The sequence below is a fragment of the Centroberyx affinis genome, unplaced genomic scaffold (genome assembly GCF_046629955.1).
Source record: "Centroberyx affinis isolate AG114_WGS23_722 - 3 ecotype Tasmania unplaced genomic scaffold, CSIRO-AGI_Caff_v1 ptg001193l_1, whole genome shotgun sequence".
NCBI classification, from domain to species: domain Eukaryota; kingdom Metazoa; phylum Chordata; class Actinopteri; order Beryciformes; family Berycidae; genus Centroberyx; species Centroberyx affinis.
Genome location: NW_027279717.1, coordinates 105,355 through 126,106, shown reverse-complemented (window position 1 = coordinate 126,106; position 20,752 = coordinate 105,355). Strand labels below are relative to the sequence as shown.

General features: G+C 39.8%; 1 protein-coding gene across 1 annotated transcript; it reads left to right on the top strand.

Moving 5' to 3' along the window:
* Nucleotides 1–3,837: 3,837 nt before the first annotated feature.
* On the top strand, nucleotides 3,838–20,709 carry LOC139648338 (apoptosis-associated speck-like protein containing a CARD). Its single transcript, XM_071524418.1, has 5 exons — nucleotides 3,838–3,910; nucleotides 4,153–4,262; nucleotides 13,965–14,114; nucleotides 14,200–14,238; nucleotides 19,781–20,709. The coding sequence occupies exons 2-5, from the start codon at nucleotides 4,214–4,216 to the stop codon at nucleotides 20,041–20,043; spliced, it is 501 nt and encodes a 166-aa protein (XP_071380519.1). The 5' UTR covers nucleotides 3,838–3,910; nucleotides 4,153–4,213; the 3' UTR covers nucleotides 20,044–20,709.
* The last annotated feature ends 43 nt before the right edge of the window (nucleotides 20,710–20,752 follow it).

Here is a 20,752-nt window from a genome sequence, read left to right as displayed (position 1 = left end):
TAACAGTCATATACCACCATGGCACAGTCATTGTGCTGAAATAATACCACAATACAATTCAGTTCCAACCATGTTACTGCATGGCAGTATGATGGTACTGAATGACACTTTCAGTTTTACCACGGTGCCGGCCATGGTATAAACAATTGGTGATCCAGATGATACTGAAGTACAGGGAGGCAATAATCAACACCTGGTAGTTCATGGTGAACAAGCTCTTGAGGAAGCTGATGAAGACAAAGCGATCCGCAGTTCTGAAAGGTTGCGGCGACCTGGCCCTCACTCTCCACAGTTGGTAAAACATTCAAATTTTCCTATATCCTTTATAAAGTTTTAACCAAGCAATTAGTTCATTCAGTGATTTTGAAAATCATTCAGTTATGAGGGTATAAGTTACAATATTTTAGAGCATGAGGGGACTCATGCTGATTTGTGAAACCATATGAAATACACTACCAGTCAGAAGTTTGGACACACCACATTTTTATTTTTACTATTTTTCACAGTTTAGAATAATAGTAAAGACTCAAAACTATGAAATAACACAAATGGAATTATGCAGCGACCAAAAAAGTGTTAAACAAATCAAAACGATCTTATATTTGAGATTCTTTGCCTTGATGGCACTAACGTTACTTAAATACCACAAGGTAACGTTAAGCATTCTACCGTTAAAGTTTGTAGGGCAGCGAAGATGAGTTACTGTCTACAAATCCCCGTTACTAACTGTGGAACTGGCAACTTCAGTTGTTTTGGAGGCTACTATGGGCTTCTGCTGGGAAGCTCAGGGACTGTTGTATGGATTAACAAACTTCACCTGAATTACAGCTGGCATGGGGGTGGAAGATAATGACTGAATTTTCTTTTTTGGGTGAACTATTCCTTTACTTCATGCAGGTGAAATGTGATATAGTACATATTTAAGTGTGAACATAAGAACTTTATCAGTTCTACGTAACACTATTCTTTATTTTCATGAGATAAATATGAAAAATGTTATTTTAAAACTTAAATAATAATATGCTTTGCCAAATGGCAAATAACTGTTACAGTCAAGCAGACTTTTATTCAGCACTGGTTACTGTTGTGTGATATGCCCAGCTTCTTTCTAGCCATGGTTTATTGGCAAGGTTTCCAGTCAAGTCAAAGTGCTGCAAAGATTTTAAGTTCTTAATGGAGCGCTTCGGGACTAGCATACACACAGTGTGGTGCTAGTCTAGCTATGGTATAACATGGTAGTACAGTGGCATGGTTTTTGGTCACTCACTATCATGATGATACAGTACCATGGCATTGTACTGTCATGGTAGTGACCAAAAAACATGGTAATACCATCATATTGCTTTTATAGTATTACCATAGTACTTTTTTGTAAAGGAACATGGCTGAACAGAGCAGTCGTACGTGAACGTAAGAAATTTCATACAATGAAGCTGAATATGAACCACAAGTACAAATTTAAAAGACATGGATATTCCTTGATAACTGCTGCAGCATTCAATTTCCTGTGGTGTTTACATTCATAATCAAATTTACATTCATTTCTTGCTAGCTAGGCTATCGCTAGCTCGATTGCTAATGTTAGCCTAGAAGACTGGCAATTTTTCGGCCATAAAGCACGTGAACGCAAACTACTCTGATGGCCGAGTTGTGACGTATTCCTGACTCGGAGCAAAGTGCAACCCGACATCGGTTGAATGCAGGGTGAGGAAGTCACTTTGTTAAATCTTGTCAAGGGCCATCTTTAAAGTAGAAAGCCATTAGCATCTTTAAAGGAGAACGTGACTCAGGGAAAGAGTTGACTTGACTCTGACAGCCAGCTGAAGTATGAAGGAACTTCCTCCCAGTAAAGGAAACCAGAGCACCGCATCTTTAATCTGTGAGCTTCTCCACTGACTGAATAACAAAGCGAGGCTCTGGGTTTCTGAAGGTCAGAGGTCATTCCATGCAGACTGCCAAAGAGTCTTAATGGAGAGAGATCTGACTCGTTAGCATTAGCCATAAAGGCCAAATTATACTTCTGTGTCATTTGCCACCGTTGCTATGGTGTAGGTGTCTACGGCGGCTCTGCGTCGATGATTGTGCTTAGAACACTGAAACACTAGATGTCAGTGTGGAGCTTTGTTAACACAGAAGTAATAACAGAAGAATTAGTAGTGTTTCCATTCCCTTTTCATATACATTGGAACAACATAGCTACATTTCAAAAATAAAATGCAATTAAAATGGCATTTCCTATTAACCTGATGGATAGAGGAGATTCAGATCTCTCCATGCTGACGTTATGATGAGATGGAAGTTTTCAAAGCTTAAAGGCTTGTTTGAAGCTATGAGCTTATAAAGCACGGTGGCGCAGTGGTATGCATTGGGGGCATGTTCCCCCATGCCTTCGGTGCCTAGTACCCAGGTGGGTTATCTTGTAAAAAGGGCCTTTCTGTGTGGAATTTGCAGGTTCTCCCCATGCTCACCTGGGGTTTCCTCCATATAACACCAATAAGAACCCCCCACTAAAAACATGCAAGAAGATTGTCGCCTGGCCATTGATGGTCAAAAAGATGGTCTCCTGCCTGCTCCAAAACAGAGTGAATACGCGCAGCCTGCCCTCTCTTCCCTGCAGAAGCAAACTGCGGATGTGAAAGGAACTTTCCTCTGCTAAGAAAGCAGAGTGACCAGAACCAGGACCGAACCAGAGGCCGACACCAGAAGCCTGCGACGTGCTGAGGAGCACACACATCTCTTCCACATGTAACAGATGTGGCCAACCGAGAGAAACACAGCTGGATCACCGACCCAGACATCAGGACACAACAGAACAATCATTTCCCCTGGAAAACCAGAGTTTTCAAACCGCAAGCTTTGAACCGCTCACAACGCGACAAACAAAGGACTCCAAGTAAGACTGTAACAACTGGGCATATAGCATAGCAACAGCATTAGGAAAATAACATATATATATTCAATGAAGTGAATGTAAACTGTTTACTAATGTTGAATTGTGATATGTATTGTATTTACAAACTGTTAGTCTGTTAACACCAAATAGCCATCCCACATGTTAGATAGGATAAATGCACAAAGTTATGGTTTGCATGTATTATAACTCCACAAACACGATCTAACTTCATGATCTCATAACACCAAAGAATATATCGTCATTCTACTTTCTCATATTCTATTGTTAGATAAAACACACAGCTTTCCCTCTATCTAGCCTTATGGTTTATGACCCTTTCTTCCCCTCAAAGGGCCAGGACCTGGTCATGCGGCCAGCATGCTCATACATACCCTCTAGTTAAGGACCCATGCACACTCACACCCACACACTTGTAAATAATTTGTATTAGTTGTGTTACTTTTAATCAATAAATTGTGTGTTGATACAAAAAGGGTCTTTTGTCTGTATTACAGAATGCATGAATGAACCAACCTCTGCTGTTAAAGCCCTCACTTTATCCTTCAACCCTTAGTTAAATGACCAATATTATTCATTTAGTGTTAACTGGAGGTATATTACTGTATTTTAATAACAATTATTCAATTGTTAGTTGATATTTCAAATTGATGGTTAACTTTGAGACTGATATGAGACTGATTTTTAGACATTGTAGGAATATTTATCTTATCATTTGTGCCACTTTATGAAAATTATATAACTCTTCATGATCAGTGCCACTGTGTGAAAAGACTCCTATTCCTTATATAAATATTAGGACATTCCCTAGAGGTTTGTCCGTCCTGTTTCCTGTTTTGTTAGCTATGTGTTTTTTTCACTTTGATATCCGGTAAGTAAACACAGAGCAAAATCACTTTGCTTCACTTCCTTATATTTCACATGATCAAATGCAACTGCAGCAGCTGAGAGCAGTTTGAACCAGGCAAGAAGAGAAGACAAGGAATCTCTGTCTCTAAGGTAAGAACTTACAGTCATGACTTTCATTTCAGTTTGATTTCAGTTCAGTTCTTTTAACACAAATTAAAAAGTTAATAATCTGAATAGATCTAACTATTGTTCCTCCTCTCAGGTACTCAGTAACAACACTAACTAGCTTTACAGAATGACCTAAAGTGAGTTCAAATGTCCAAAATCAGTCGCAAGGATTTGTGAGATAAAAGTATTACTGTTGTTTATTCTGTTTGTTTGTTTGTTTTCAGCTTCTCTTGTTTTTTCTGTGTCTTTGCTACTGAAGTTGGAAGAGTGAAACTGAGCAGCAGAATGGAAAACCAGAATACGACGGGCCAGGCTGCAGCAACAACACAGTGTGGTAAGATGCCAACTTTTAAAAACCATCCTTGATATTTATGCATTTATAATTGGTGTGGAAAACAACCTCTCACCCACAGCTGCTTTAGTTAACTTCTATAAGCATAGTTAAAACAGGCTCTATATTTTTCAGGCTATCATTATTGATTTGTATGTCCTCTCCAGCTTCAAAACAAAGGGAATCAAGTTGAGAATTTTTTAATTTATTTTATTTCTGTGGCAGGACATGAACCAGAGTCCAGAGCAAACAAGAAACCAGAAATCTTTCACTTGTATCTGCCACTGCCAACTTGTTTTGCCGGGGAGTGGAAACCAGACAAACAGGAATATACTTGTGTTCAGGTGGTCTGCTGTAGAAACCAGCCAACCATTATACAGACAATAAATGAGTGCTGGAAAAGAATAGATTCCAGCAACACTTGCAGTACTGGGAACATTTATTATTAAAACCAACGCGTTTTGGCTCGTGGCCTTCATCAGGGTTTATGGAACAGTCTGGAAAGCCTATATATATATATATATATATATATATATATATATATATATATAGATAAACACATTCAAATCAACCAATAGAATAAGACACAGTGGAAATAACATCCAATAGAATGCTAATACATTGTTTCACTGAGCCATACAGGAACAGAGGGCATGGAGACATGAAGGCACAGAGAAATACAAAATATAAAAGGTTACAGAAATAAATAGATAAGATAGACCAAAAAAGATAAAACATTAAAATTTAGAAAAAAAACTTTTGTTTTTAAGTTTTAAAATTGTTTTAAAGGAGTAAATATGTCAATAAAAATCTATAAGAACTCTTTGATTGTAAAATTCTCATTCATACCTTCCGGAAATAAACTTTTTTTTTTTTAAACTTTTTATTTATGAATATTTTTCACATTATAAGGACAACAAGTAAAAAGAAAACAAGAAACAAAAAATTTAAAAAAACAAACAAATATGAGGTCATGGGGTGATCAATAAATCAAGGCAAATTTGCCTAATTTAAAATAAAATATCGCACATGATACATACAATAATTATGAAAGATCTGTCTCATTGGCTAAATAAACACACCATTTTCCCCACCGTTTTTCTCCCAATTCTTTCTGGAGCCGTATGGAGTAGGTCATCTGCTCTAGAAGATGTAGATGTATTGACAAAGAGGCCAGCAGTACGGCAGTTTTTCTGAAGCCAATATTTTGTAATGGCCTTTTTACTTGCTGCCAGCAAGATCTTTAGGAGGTAGGCATCATCTTTACTTAACCCATCAGGGATATGTCCAAGATAGAGGGATGTAAATGTTGTACTGATATTCAGTGGCGGCCAGTAATCGGCTGATTGAGTGGGGTGGGACTATATGGCTCTCATTGACTGACAAAACATAAACGATAATACAAAAAAAATAAGATTAGAAATTCACTCTTAGTTTAATATAGCGAAATTAAGTCATATTTCCTAATTGGCGATTTAATTATTATAGGAAAACTCTTAACATATATTTTAAATAAATGATGGAGGCAATAAAATCAATGGAAGCACATATCCACAGGTGCGAGTGGGCTGCCAGCAAAACAACTAGCAATCTAACCAAGGGCTGGACAGACAGTGTAGGCTAGGCTACTTTTTACAAAATTAAAAAAAGACAGTCCACAACCTGTCACCTCGGCCATCAGCAGAGGAACGGAAACAAGATGCTGCATTGCGACTGGAGCAGTCACATGATTAGTGACGGATTTGTAAACAACAGTAACCTGAAAGCTCGTCTGCTGCCCTTCACACTTTAACAGCAGGTACCGTTTTTACCTTGTGGTATTTAAGTAACGGTGGGGAATTATTGATCCGAGAACAGTGTCGCAGTGCTTCAGTGCATTTAACTGAACTGAACTGAGTTGAATTGTACACGCGCGCCGTGGGTCTGTACAGGATCTGAGCTTGTTTTCATACCCGCTTCTGCAGAGTACTCAGGTGTAGCTCTCCCTCTGTCTGTCACCAGAGCTGTTTGATGCTGATCTCGGGTCTGTCCGGGCCAAGCTGCTTGGTATGAAGCTTTTCCTGTAGTTCGCTCAATTCGCTGCCAATAAAAGTGGGAGTGTCTGGGGCGCAGGGAGCTGCGTCCCGTCGAAAATCTGAAGCAACCAATTAGAGAGCAGCCTCAGGTCACCTGCTTGCCAAACGTTGAAGGACTTACATACACACTCGTTTGGCCGGCGACCTTCACACAGGAAGTATATGTGTTCACACAGATACAATTTGGAACCAGTTTTTAATGAATGCTGAAGGCGCTGACAGACTACCAGGCGCATTGTACGAGTAAACATTTTTTATTTTATAATTATTTCGCATTATCTAATTAATTTATGTTCAACATGTTTAAGTAGAATTTCTTCTCTAGTTGGAGGGGGGCGGCGCCCAAGCGCCCCGCATTAATGAACCGCCACTGCTGATATTAAAACCCAGGGTTTTGAGATGATTGTTGTTACTTCCTTCCAAAAAACCTGAATAGAGGGACAGGACCAGAAAACATGAGCATGATCAACCATAATTTCTCCACACAGCAGCATTGCCGAGTGCCAGTTTGTTTAGACTTCTGCTTAGGAGTGATAAAAAAAGCGAATCAAGTTCTTCCAACAGAAGTCCGGGAGTGGGTGGAGGACGACTGCGTTCCCAGGCCTTCAGCCACATGTCTTCAGTTATTTCAATGTCCAGCTCTTTTTCCCATCGTTGTTTCACATTGCCATTGTATAACTTGCTTATAAGACCTTTATTGCTTCCTGAGTTATAAGCATCATTAAATATATGAATAACAATTGGTGGCTCTCTTGGATTAGAACCTCTTACTTTTTTACAAAAATAATCACAAAGCTGTAAATACCTGTAAAAGTCCTGCCCACCCAACCCATATGTCTGACATAGATTATCAAAACTGTTAAGCTCCCATTTTTAACAATTTTGCATATTGAAGTAATACCAGAATAGACCCATTGTCTATATCTGTGATCTTGCGATGCTGGTGTAAAGTCAGGGTCATATGCCGGCCATCTAAGCAGTTTAACCTCTCTTTGGAGTTGGAAACGTTTAACCACTTCCACCCATACTTTCAGTGAGAAATTCATCCATTGACTCGCAGTCTGTAATATTTACTTCTCCCTGCCAACACAGCCAAGCAATGACTGTATTGGTGTATCTATTAAAGATAACTCCATAGTCTTCCATTTGGCTACATAAGATGGGTTACACCAATATACAAGAGGTCTCAACTGAACTGATAAATAATAATCCCTTAAAGATGGGAGGGCCATGCCCCCCCTCTCCTCCAGCAGCCGAAGGGTAGAGAATTTCACCCTTGGTCTCTTTTTATCCCAAATGAATCGTGAAATACGCTTATTCCATTCTCTAAATTGTTTCTGAGGGATTGCTACTGGAAGTGATAGGAAAATATATAATAATCTGGGAAGAATGTTTTTTTTTCACTGATCTGATCCTGCTGCCAAAGTCGAGAGGGAGCAAGCCCCACCCATTGAGGTCATCATATATTTTTTTGTTAATGCAAGTGTAGTTAATATCAAATAACCGTGACAGGTGCTTGATGTGAGATGAGTGCCAGTTGAAATTATACTTTGCAGCCAATTCTTGCGTGGGAGTGTAATTAAATGTCATAACCTGGGTTTTATGTATGTTAAGGACATACCCTGAATATACCCCATATGTTTCCAGCATTTTCATTAGTAGAGGCAGGCCTGAACCTGGGTCCATGATTGTAACCACTACACCATCTGTGTACAAACTTACTTTATACTCCACTCCTCCTATAGATATACCCTTTAATTCTGTCTCCTGTCGTATTGCTTTGGCCAGAGGTTCGATGAATAAATTGAAGAGATTGGGGCTAGCGGGGCAGCCCTGCCTGCAGCCGCGTCGCAGAGTTATGGAGTTAGAAAGGCTACCATTAACCTTTACGGAAATAAACTCTTAAGGTAAAATATCCAGAAGGCCTCCCTCTTTCTTCTCATATGGTGAATGTTGCCACCTCTTTTGGTTGGGTTTGATCTGTTCAAATAAATGAGTGCTGCTCTGATACGTGACAAAAAAATAACGAATAACCTAGCATGTCCTTCAGGTACCGTAATATGTCATTCTTTACAATTAATTCAAAACTCATGCTGAAAATTATTGCCACTGGAAACTAGAGATGGGCTTGGCATTTTTCAAAACCTTAAAAGACTCCAGAACCAAGAACTCCAACCCCAGAAACTCAACAGTTTGTCACACTCTTAGAGATATAGAGTTTTATCTCTATGGTCACACTGCTACCCCTTCTTTAGCCGATGCAACCAACATCTAAGCTGTTTCTAGGAAAACATCACATCTATCATGTCTAGGTACACCAGCTTTCTAAGCAACCTACAGCTTTCCCTGCAGTTTGGCTCATGAGGTGACAAATTAAGTTCAAGTCCAGTTCATGTCATTAGAACGAAACAGGTGAGTGAGAGTTCATTTGCAAAGAAGAATGCAATTAAATGAGAGCCATATTTGTCTCCTTATGGACGTCTGATCTATACGGTGGCCCTGAAGTGCAAAACACAAAGGCATTTCTCAAAACAAATAAACAAATCACAAAACATATTGATAAATCACAAAACATAACAACATTTCACAAATCATATTAACAAAACACAACAACATTGTCGATCAAATCAGAAGTAACAAGCCTGGGTGTTATCTTAGATTCTTTCATCTTAGAAATATTGCCAAGGTGCGGGATTTATTTATTATTTTATTTTATTTTATTTATTTTATTATTATTATTATTTATTTAGCCAAACGCGCCACATTTGGCTCCAATCCGCCAATAAAATACAAAAGAACAAAGTGACCAGCCAAATCTGTAGCTAATCTAGCTAGCCTCGGCATGCTAGTAGCCAGCCTCGGAAGCTAATGACCAGCCAAGCCAGTAGCTGATCCAGCCGGTTGCTAGCCTCGGCATGCTAGTTACCGGCATCGGAAGCTAATGACTAGCCAAGCCAGTAGCTGATCCTGCCGGTTGCTAGCCTCGGAATCTAATGACCAGCCAAGCCAGTAGCCGATCCAGTGGGTTGCTAGCCTCGGCGTGCTAGTTACCAGCCTCGGAAGCTAATGACCAGCCAAGCCAGTAGCCGATCCAGTGGGTTGCTAGGTAAGACGCATGGAGCTACACCTTGGTCGAATGAGTAGTCGGCTTCTCATTTCCCACCGCTGGCCTCTCAGTTACCAGCGCGGGCTTATCATTGGCCATATCAGTAGCTGGCTTCGGCAGGGATATAGCCTCCGCCGGCTTCTCAGTAGTCTTAATTTTGACCCTTTCTCTGCGCCATAAGAAATCGCCATCACCTTAAACCCATCCACACTGCTCCTGGGACTCCTTCAAAAGGTGAGGAGGTGGTCACAGAGTGTGACACAGGGATGTACAGGGATGGAGATCAACTTCCTGTCACACCCACTGTTACTGCACCAAAGACTCCAGTGCCCATGACACGCTGTGGCAGAACTGTGAAACTTCCGGACAGGTATGGGGAGTATAGGCCATAGCTTGCATTATGTGGCAGAATAACCCACTGCAGCTATGATGGTGACTGGTAGTCTACCCAGATCACCTTAGTTACTGTTAGACCATGTTCAAGAATGTTCCAAGGCAGAAATTGAGAGACTGTTTGAAAGACTAATGTGAAACAAATGTGAGAATGAATGCCTTGCTGTTAATGGGTCAATGTTTCAGTGATGTTTCAATGTTTATTTCTGTGAAGTTATCTAGTTTATGGAGACAAGTCACTTAAAAATTTGAGTAAAAGGAACAATACGTGTGATAAAGTACAAGTAACTTTGTTAGGGATATGGCTTATTACAACATGACATGAGTTATTGTGATTTACATGTCTTAACAGACTCAAAGGAAGGGAGGTGTGTTGAAATGGCACTATTTCATGTGTGCAGAGTGTAAGGACACGTGATATGACGTCATCAGTAAGTGATGCGGCTAACGAAGTTAGTTCGAGGCCCGGTGGAGTCGGTCTCCGGTGTTATGTTGGCGAATAACATGTATACAATAAAGTAAGTGAACGTGTATAAGCCTCCGGTTCATTACTGTCGACACATAACACTACAGGAACCTTCCTAAGCAAAAAAGACAATTTGAACACAGCCCCAGTCTGCTTATTCTCTTCAGCAGACTGTTGTAATTTTCTCATTTTCCTCAACCTCCTCCTTGTTGTTGTGGTACTTGGCCTTGAGGATCCATACTTGTACCTGAATCCTCCTACCTACAACAGAGTTGTAGTAAGGTAATAATAATAAAAAAATAATAATAATAAAAATAAAACACGTATTAGCAGGGTTAAAGAGTAATGTGAGCTGATAACTTGGTAGGTAGCGTAGCTTTAATTAAAGGGACAATATGTTGTTCTGGAACCAATTTGTATTTTTGAGTCTTGCTGTTTTTCTGACGGATAGTGTAACAGTCGCAAATATGCCTACTATGCTTTTGGAACATTGTTTAGTTGCAGTAACAGATTAAGTGACTGGGTGGCGCTCCTTGTTTTTACTGAGACTGAGTTACAGCAACAGGTTGAGTACTACTCCCAGTCTGTCTCCCAACGAATAGCTTGTGTCTTCAGTAACGATTTGGTGCGTGTTAAACTATATCAATCTACATGTATGTTGAGAGATTATAGTGCCATAGAGACCAGGCATTGTATGGTTGACAAGTATAGGTGAATTAAGTGGTACATGTGTGAAATCCCAATACTGACATTGTCTGGCTCTGCCATGCTATCTTGGAGCAACCTAAAGCTAATGTAAGCTAAAACACGACCAACCATATTACAATAGGTAGGTAGAGCTGTGACTTTGGTTACGTTGCCAATGTAGGTCTTGTGGATTGTAATTGCTGCAGATTTTTGCAAGGTTGATGGTCTTGAAAATAGCAGTGCTGTAGGTAGGGTGGTTTTGGCAAATAGTGTAGCATTAAAGGCGCAATGGCTACTGATGCAGTTGATGTTCCAGTGTCGGTCAGTGGTGGTCAATGGTTGCACCATTACAGCCTTTACCTGTTGAACAGGAGCCATTTGCTCACATCATGATTGACTGTGTTGGGCCTTTGCCTAAATCCAAACGAGGAAATGAATACCTACTTACCATCTTCGATGTAGCCACAAGGTATCCGGAAGCTATCCCACTAAGAAGCATTGGGGCAAAGACAATAGTAGATTATCTTATTAAGTTCTTCTCCTGGGCAGGTCTGCCGCATACCATCCAGTCAGATAGAGGTTCTAATTTCACATCCAAACTGTATCAGCAAGTCATGGCTGAGTTGAAAATACCCCAAGTATTCATCTGCATATCATCCACAGTCACAGGGCGCTATAGAACAGTTTCATAGCACCCTTAAGGGCATGATAAGAACATTTGTCGAAGCGCAGCCTAAGGAATGGGACGAGGCCATTCCGTTCTTATTGTTTGCTGTTTGTGATGCTCCCACTGAGTCTTTGGGTTTCAAGCCCTTTTGAACTCATCTTTGGTCACGAGGTGAGGGGCCCGTTGCACCTGTTTAAGGAACAGGTAATTGAACCAGCATCACCAGGAGATGTCCTACAATATGTCTCTTCTTTTAGAAGAGGCCAGGTATGACAAGAAGGCAGGAAGGTGCACTCTTGATCCAGGTGACCTTGTGTTAATGTTGGTCAAAGGACCACGTGATCAGTTGGGGCCTGGCTTTGCTGGTCCCTACAGAGTATTGAGGAAGGTTGGGGACCTGAATTATGTCTTAAGCGCTCCTGATAGGAGGTCTAAAACCACACTCTGCCACAACAATACTTTGAAAGCATATGAGGGAAGCAGCAGTCTGCTGTGCAGTACCAGTTTGTTGAGGAGGAAGAGTTGAGTACTCGTCACCCAGACATGTCTTCTCCTCCTCCAGACATTGTGAGTGCCAGGGTTTTTAACACCCAGGCTCGAGCTGTGCTTGAGGAAAGCTTGCATCATCTGACAGAAGCTCAAAGGCAGGATGTGATTAATTTAGTTGACTCTTATCCCATGTTATGTGGGGATGTTCCTGGAAGAACTAATAGGGCAGTGCACGATGTCGATGTCGGTGATGCCATCTCGATAAAACAGCACCTGTATCGTTACCCTCCTCATAAAAAGACCACACACTCATGCCGATACCATCAAATATTTAATCAATCGACGTTTCGACCCTAAAAGGTCTTTTTCAAGATCATTTGTACAGCCACTTGAGTACATGGTTAAATAGTGAGATGCACAGCTGATAGCGAATCATAATCAGTGACGTCAGCAGCAGAACATATGAGATTCAGCCTGCCTCACTTAGTAAATACATGCACAGCTAATGAATACATAGAAATAAATAGAAAGTAATTTTTAGAAAATAACTTTTTTGTACATATATGGATATAGTAAGGAATAAATATACATAACAAATTACATCTGATTACAGAGAGCAGTAAGAGTCCCATAAATCTGGGATAAAGTAACCTTTGTTGTCCTGCCTAAAGAGGGCCATCAATGAGCAAAGGATTCAAAAATACAGCTATGAAAAAATCTATTTTTTAAAGAGCCACAACTTAAGTTAAAAAGGACAAATCTTCATAGTAAGAAAAAAACATTTTGCTCAAAAAACATTTTGCTCAAAAAAGGTAAAGAAGCCTGTCTCTAGACCTAAGAAACAAAACTGCCCTACCCAGTATAGAAGAGACCATCTCTAAATAAGGGAGAAGCAGAAAAAAGGGCCAATATATGCTTTAACAATTTTAAAGGCCCCAACAAGACCAAATTACATGAAAAAATTATATAGAAGATTACATATCAGAAAGAAAAATCTGCCTGTTTGAGGGTGTTTAAGATAAGACACCGATAGGTATAGTTACATTGGCTTTAAAGGCTAGAGCAGCAGGTCTGTGACTGTATCATCATTGGTTTGAATCTCCGGACTGGCTGAAGAAATCTTACATTGCGAGGCAGCTGGATTCGCGAGATCACGATCACGTGAGGATCCATCTTGCCAGGCTTCAAGTTATGCGTTTGTGGCCGAACCACAGCGGATCGGACCAATCAGCGTCCTATGAGGGCAGCTGGGGGCGTGGCTTAGGTGTCACGACAGCGAGAAGTGACTGTTCGTTCACAACAATGGCGGCTCCTAAAGAGGCTGCGTAGATGCTGCTGTAACATCAGTTATTTCTGAACTGGAGAGGATTTCTTCATTGAAAGAAGAGCAAAGAACGGCACTGAAGGCTTTTCTGGATGGAAAAGATGTTTTCGCTCTTCTCCCGACCGGCTTCGGCAAGAGTTTGTTTATATGGTTCGTTGATCTGATTTGTTGAATTTAGCCCGTGATAGACGGTGATAGAAAAATGGTTCATCCAATCACCTGCCAAGTATTTTTTGAAAATGCCTGCCCTTTTCCAAACAGTTTCCAAGGACGACTTCCCAGATGGTTCTGTGTAACAAACCATCTGGTGCGTCAGGTTAAAAGAAATCTAGTAAGGGGAAGAAATTTTCCTCATCTTTGTTACTGATTTCTGTCAGGTCTTTGCTAAATCAGCTCTAACACAACAGAATCTCAGAACGCCTTATAAACAGTTTGGTCAATGCTGACCAACTAACCAGTTTCCAAGCAATGATTCATCTTTTTGTCCGTTCCATGCAGAGCAAACAGTGGGAGATGCTGGTAAAAACCTGAGGGAAGCAGGAAGCAGGACAACCACCGCACAGACTGGAGGCGTCGTCAATGCACCTGATTTTACTGGTGCTCGCTTTGAAGGGGCTAATATAAACTTCAATATCAACACTCCAAATGGTAAATAGTTCGCTGGATTTTATGAATTAAAAACCTTTCTGATTATTCTGCAATTCACAGCAGACACTACATGTTTCTGTTTCAGTCCAGGAGGAGACTGATGCTGTTTCTCCTAAAGACAAAGGTACTGTACTGTTTAAAGGTGTTTCATCATCAAATGAAATTATGTAACCAACATTATAATAATAATAATAATAATAACAATAACAATAACAATAACAATAAATATTATTTTTATTGCAAGTTGAGGGGTCCAAGCACAATTTGATAAGACAGACAGATAGACAAAACATTACAGATGGTAGAAAGACACACAAAAACTGACATGTTGTGAAATTCGGACATTCAGTCTAACACTGGCTTTTGTGTTGGCCCGTGACTTCAGTGATATAAAGTGTACTGTACTTCCTACATCACACAGTACTGACCTTCTGGCTTTTTCAGTGCCTTGGTTGACCCTGGCTTCAAAGTTAGAGCTGAAGAACTGAATTTTGTTGCCTCCAAAGGCACTTAACATACCCACTGAGCCAGTGAGGGAATGACACTACTTTTGCGTTTCTCACAGTATGACTTTAAGAGAGCACGGTTTGAAAAGCCAATGCATTTTAGTAGATCTTTTTATTGTCTAATGTCCATTCTTGGGCACTGCCACTGAATCTATTTGAACAGAGGAAGCAATGAAAAATGTTGATCTCAACTGAACACAATTTGTCAAAATGGTGACCTGCAATACTATTCTCTGCTCACTGATTTAATTATCTACTGCAAACATAGGGCAAACTTACAAACAGGGAATACTTTCCAAATCACAAGTTTGCTGCTGAGAAGAACTAGTGTCAGCCATGGGATTTGAACCCGCAATCTTTTGCATGGTAGACCCATTAACCATTAGGCTACTGAGTCCACTGGGAGGCAATGGAGGGAGCACAAAAAACATAGGGCCAAGTACTGAGACTGTCCAAGCTATGCTATTTAGAGCCTTAGAGTATTTTAACTATGGTCAACTATGGTTACAGTACCACCAAATCTCCCATGTTACCTCAGAGTTGACCTGTGCACATTTGTATAACATTTGGTTGAGGTAGACCAAAGCGTTCTTGAGTTATTGCAATTTTTGTACATTAGGCCTGCCTACAAAAATTGAAAGCCAATTCTTTTAGCCATATAGTTTTTAAACATGTTGAGTCTTTTAACTTGAGTAGAACTGTCACAGGGCCTACTCACAACAAGGGCCACAATGTAATTGTGAGTAATTGTTGTGAGTATCATGTATGATCTTGTCCTTTCACATGGTATTTCAATAGGCAATATACTATGCAAAGATGTTAGTGTCTCTGACCACAAATGCATAATGTTCACATCTGTGATCCAAAATACTAATAAGCCAAACCCTGTATGCTCTCGCATTTTTAATACTTCCTCTGTGGCCAAATTCACAGATGCTCTCCTGTCTTCCTCAGTTGACATTGGCTCAAGATGTATCAAGATGTTGATACAGTCCTTTATAATTTTAATAATACTTGCACCCAGATCTTGGACCAAATTGTACCATTTAAGCAGAGAAAACCCTCTAAAGTTTCCCTGCCATGGATAACTGACAGCATACGTGCCCTAAAAAGGGACTGTCGTAGGGCAGAGTGGAAGTGGAAAGCTTGTAATCTAACAGTGCACCTTGATATTTTAAGAGACTCTATGAGAAATTTTAATACAGAGGTTAAAAATGCCAGAGCACTGTATTTTTCGGACCTTATTGAAAAGAACCGACACAACTCCAGGACTTTGTTCAATGTAATTAACCGTGCCACAGAGGCTCCTCCAAGTGTCAATATGGACTCCTCCCCTGAGAAATGTGAAGAATTTTTAACCTTTTTTGTCAACAAAGTCTCTAGCATCAGCATGAACATTCCCCCTCCTGCTCAGGACACAACGATCTCTTTTAAAACTACTGTCCTCTTTGAGTCCTTTGACACTGTATCTATTGACACTCTCACTGAGGTGATCAATAAAATGAAGCCCTCTTCATGTGCTCTCAACATCCTGCCTGTGAGATTTCTAAAAGAGGTATATGGATCTGTCAGCCCATTTATTCTCTCCATAATTAACATGTCACTACTGTCTGGTTATGTCCCTGCTTATTTTAAGAATGCAATTGTTCAACCCCTTCTGAAAAAACCCTCTTTAGACCCTAACTCCCTGGATAATTTTAGACCAATTTCCAAACTGCCCTTTCTCTCCAAGGTTTTAGAAAAAGTTGTTGCTGAACAATTGACTGCTTTTTTAAACAGAAACGGACTCTATGAGACATTCCAGTTGGGATTTAGGACAAACCACAGCACAGAGACTGCACTCCTTAAAGTGAAGAATGATCTGCTGCTTGCCGCTGATGCTGGAAAATCTTCAGTTTTAGTTCTGCTAGATCTAAGTGCTGCATTCGACACTGTTGATCATTCTATTTTATTGGAATGTCTCCAACACTGGGTTGGCATCTCTGGTTCAGTTTTAAAATGGTTTTATTCATATTTACGAGATAGATTTTTTAGTATAGCCATTGGCAAGTCATGGTCATCCTCTGTGAAGATGACCTGCGGGGTACCTCAGGGGTCTGTCCTTGGACCTCTCCCGTTCTCTCTCTACATGTTACCCCTGGGGCATGTCATCCGCAGGCATAATGTGAGCTTCCATTCCTATGCAGATGACACTCAATTGTACCTCTCTTTTAACCCCAATGATTTTTTATCAAATTAATACACTCAACGGCTGCATCCTTGACCTCAAATGCTGGATGGCCCAAAACTTTATGCAGCTAAATATTGACAAAACGGAGGTAATTATTATTAGCCCTGGCACAGCTGACCCTCATACCTCAAAACATCTGGGCTCTCTGTCCCAAAATATAGGCCAAAACTGCAAAAATCTTGGTGTCACCTTTGATAACCACCTCAGCTTGAACAAGCATGTTAACACAGTCGTCCAGTCTTGTTTTTTGCAGCTCAGGAGACTGTCCAAGATCAGTTCAATTTTTTCCAGGAGAAATCTAGAGACTGTCATACATGCTTTTATTTCCTCTTGTTTGGACTATTGTAACTCTCTCTACTCATGTCTGAGCCAAAAGAGTCTACATAAATTACAGCTTGTCCAAAATGCAGCTGCCAGACTCCTCACCAAAACCAAAAAAGAGAGCTCATTACTCCTATTTTAGCTTCTCTTCATTGGCTTCCGGTAAATTTTAGAATTGATTCTAAGATTTTATTGATGACTTTTAAGGCCCGTTCTGGACTCGCAACCAAGTACATTTCAGATCTTCTGACACCATACGTGCCCGGTTGCAACCTGAGGTCCTCAGCCAAGGCTCTGCTAGCCATTCCACAATCTCGGCTGAGGACCAAGGGTGACTGGGCCTTTTCTAACCCTCTTTCAAATGTAAATATTAGTCACTGCTGGCTGGTAACTGTGGTAGTTTTTATTAGGTTTAGTTGACGTGCTTGCTAGCTTGTTTTGCCTGCAGAGGTTTAAGGTTTGTGATTCAACTCTGGCTAGGAGCAATGGTTTCAAATGTGTGTTGGGCATTGTTGAGAGAGTTGGATAACCGGCTAAATACTGGCTAATGGTACTTTTTAGCTGTGACCAGCAGCTCTATAGCTCACTCTGTCGGTTGGTCGGTTGGTCAGTCCACAAAAATTTCCCCATGCGTGTATGCATACGTGTATGTGGTCGCAGCTATTGCGAATTCGCGCTTGTTTACTTTGCTAGCATTGTCTCTTCAAATGCAATGCTGCATTGTTAAGGTAAAATGGACCATAACACGACATGAAATGTTTAACTTTTGTAGCGGTAGATCACAGTGGGTGTGATTAGCCTCGTTAAAGACTCCACTTAATATTACTAGTGAAGGGGCTAAGTATGGTGTGATAAACTGATAAGAGCCAGTGGCAGTTAATAATCCTAGCAAACTCGACTCTAACTTTGAATCGTACATTTAGGTATGTAAAGTTCAGTCTAGATTTGTCAGTAGGCAAAATTGTAGGCTACTATTTGTGTTATTGGTGTTCAGGCAGCAATGGTTAATTCATAAGAAAAAAGGATTCAGGTTATAAATTAATAATAATGATAAATTTTATTTACATAGCTATTTACATAGACCGAGACCAGACCAATGCGAGTCCATTTGAAGACCATGTAATCAGAGTGATGGCTCAACATTTACACCATTTCTCTGCTAAAATTCAAAAAGAGAGAAAGCATTATTTAGGAAATTAAGTAAAATACAAATGGCTGTACAGTATGTACTCGGTGACAGCAGGCAAACATTTGATCTGAAACATTGCAATTCGATTTCACTGACCTTTGGAAAGGTTCAAGACAGTGGGCAGAATGAAACAAAGTGTTAAAACATCCTGAGCACAGAGCTTCACTAAAACATTAAAAATTATTATCAGGTTAAAGCTGACCCTTGCTTTTATGTGTCACAATGTATAATTATTTGGTTCCTGAAATGAGAAGAAACCATCTAAGATTTTCATAATTTACTGTCATGTATAGGCCACAAACTGTTTTTATGTTATAGTGTTTTGACTTTGAACAATGTGAGAACTCGCCCCGCTCTCCCCTACTCAATCTGCCAGAGCCCCGCTGTGCAGACGAAAGTGAAACTTAAAATTCCACAATGTATTCACCTGTGTTAGTAACGGTATAAACAGTAACCTGATAACATGTCTTCTGCTGCAGTACGGTAATGTTATTACCTTGTGGAATTTAAGTAACATTAGTGAAATTATAATTTAACCGATAACTGTCTCGCAATGCTTTAATGCAGCGCGTTGAATTGAACTGAACTGAACGGGCCATGGGCCTGTATAGAATTGGTGCTTGTTCTTAGAACTTGTTTTGCAAAACTCTCTGTGATTTCTGTAGGCAAATTGTATTATCTCATTCTCCTCTTCAGCCACACATGGTGCTCTCTCCTCCTGTATCCTGCGTTCTCTTTCTTGGGGCAGCTCAGAGGGGGGTGAGGGTGGCAGCGGTTAATGGTTAATACATTTTCAAACTTAAAATAAGCAAAGTTACTGGTTGCAATTTGAATGGGGAAGTTTTACATCCAATCACAGTGAGCAATAAATAAATCAGACAATGCACCGGCAGATAATGATGTTACTGCAATTGTGGTCTCAACTGGCCTTGAAATAAAATTCCGAGTCCTCTTTGTCTGAGACCAAGTCAAGACCGAGTAAAAATGCAGTTGATTCCCAGACGAGACCAAGACCATCAAAATGTGGTCTTAAAACCGGTCTCGAGACCAAGACCGATCTCGAGTACTACAACACTAGAAAATGATCTCTAGAAAAGAGTGGGAACCTCTATATATATGAAGAATTCCAAAATGAGATATCCACCATTTGAACAATTTGACACCTACTTTAAAAAAAAAAAAAGATTGCTGGCATCAAAAAAATCTGTTTATGGTTCACTATTACTATTACATGACAGGTATATGTTATAAATGACTGTTATAAATCTGAGAATGTAATTACTTGATTAGTTGATGAATTTCAGACAGTAAAATTTTGGAGATACAAAACAATCCCTGAAAAGTAACATAGACTGATACAAGCTGATTACAGCCTGATATGAACTAAAATCAGTCACTTTTTCACTCCCTTTCTCCTCAGGGAAGCACTTTGTGGATAAACACCGGGAAGAGCTGACCAAGAGAGTGAACAAGGTCTCACCAATCTTGGATACGCTCCTGGCCAAGGACGTTATCGACCAAGAATCTTACGATAATATCAGATCGAAACCTACCACTCAGGAGCAGATGAGGGAACTCTATAAGTCACTGAATGCCAGTGGAGATAAAGGCAAAGATATCTTCAAAAATATCCTTGAGAAACAGGAGAAGTTTCTTATGGATGACCTCAAGAAAAATCACTAGGAATTGTCATGGTTAAATTCATTTTTTATACCAAACATATAGACAAGGGCTACTTGAGCCAAATATTTTTTTTTATAAATTCTTGAACAATTTTATATGATCAGGGAAATATTCATGCTTGTACTATATCTTTATTTGTGTTTCAATTTCTAAAAATTGCTGTTTGACCCATGGCTTTATTTCATTCAATGTTAATATAAAAGCAGTTAAAGCTGTCATACTTTAGATAAATTAGTTAAAATGTGTATGGAGTACAGTGTTATCGCCACCATCATCTATGAGGCTCCCTAAATTACTTTGGAATAAATATGAGGAGATTGTCTATCAGGTTTGAAAGAGGAAGCAGCCCATGTTCATCAGAGAATCAGAGAACAAATTAATTAACAATCCCACCTGCATTTGAGCTTTTTTCTTCAGGGAATGACACTAATGAAATAGATGTCTGTGTTTTTGTTCTTATGAATTGCAAATGGGGCATTACAAATGTACCTTAACATGTAAAACAGAGTATTGGGTAATGATTTATGCCAAATTACCCCAAAATGTTTTTTAGTCTTATTGTGATAATTTACTTTTGGAGGGTCTGTTCCAAAACCAGCAGAAAAGACTTACCTCTCATTCAAAATGTTTTCTATTTTGTCATCTGTAATAAACTGTTGCTCTCCATCTTCTTCTGTGGTTCTTATTCTTTGAATACTTGATTAAACTG

Coding starts and splice junctions, on each gene's coding strand:
- LOC139648338 (XM_071524418.1), top strand. CDS start 4,214: ATGGAAAACCAGAATACGACGGGCCAGGCTGCAGCAACAACACAGTGT. Junction 14,115..14,199: donor CAATATCAACACTCCAAATG/GTAAATAGTTCG, acceptor TTTCTGTTTCAG/TCCAGGAGGAGACTGATGCT. Junction 14,239..19,780: donor TGTTTCTCCTAAAGACAAAG/GTACTGTACTGT, acceptor CTTTCTCCTCAG/GGAAGCACTTTGTGGATAAA.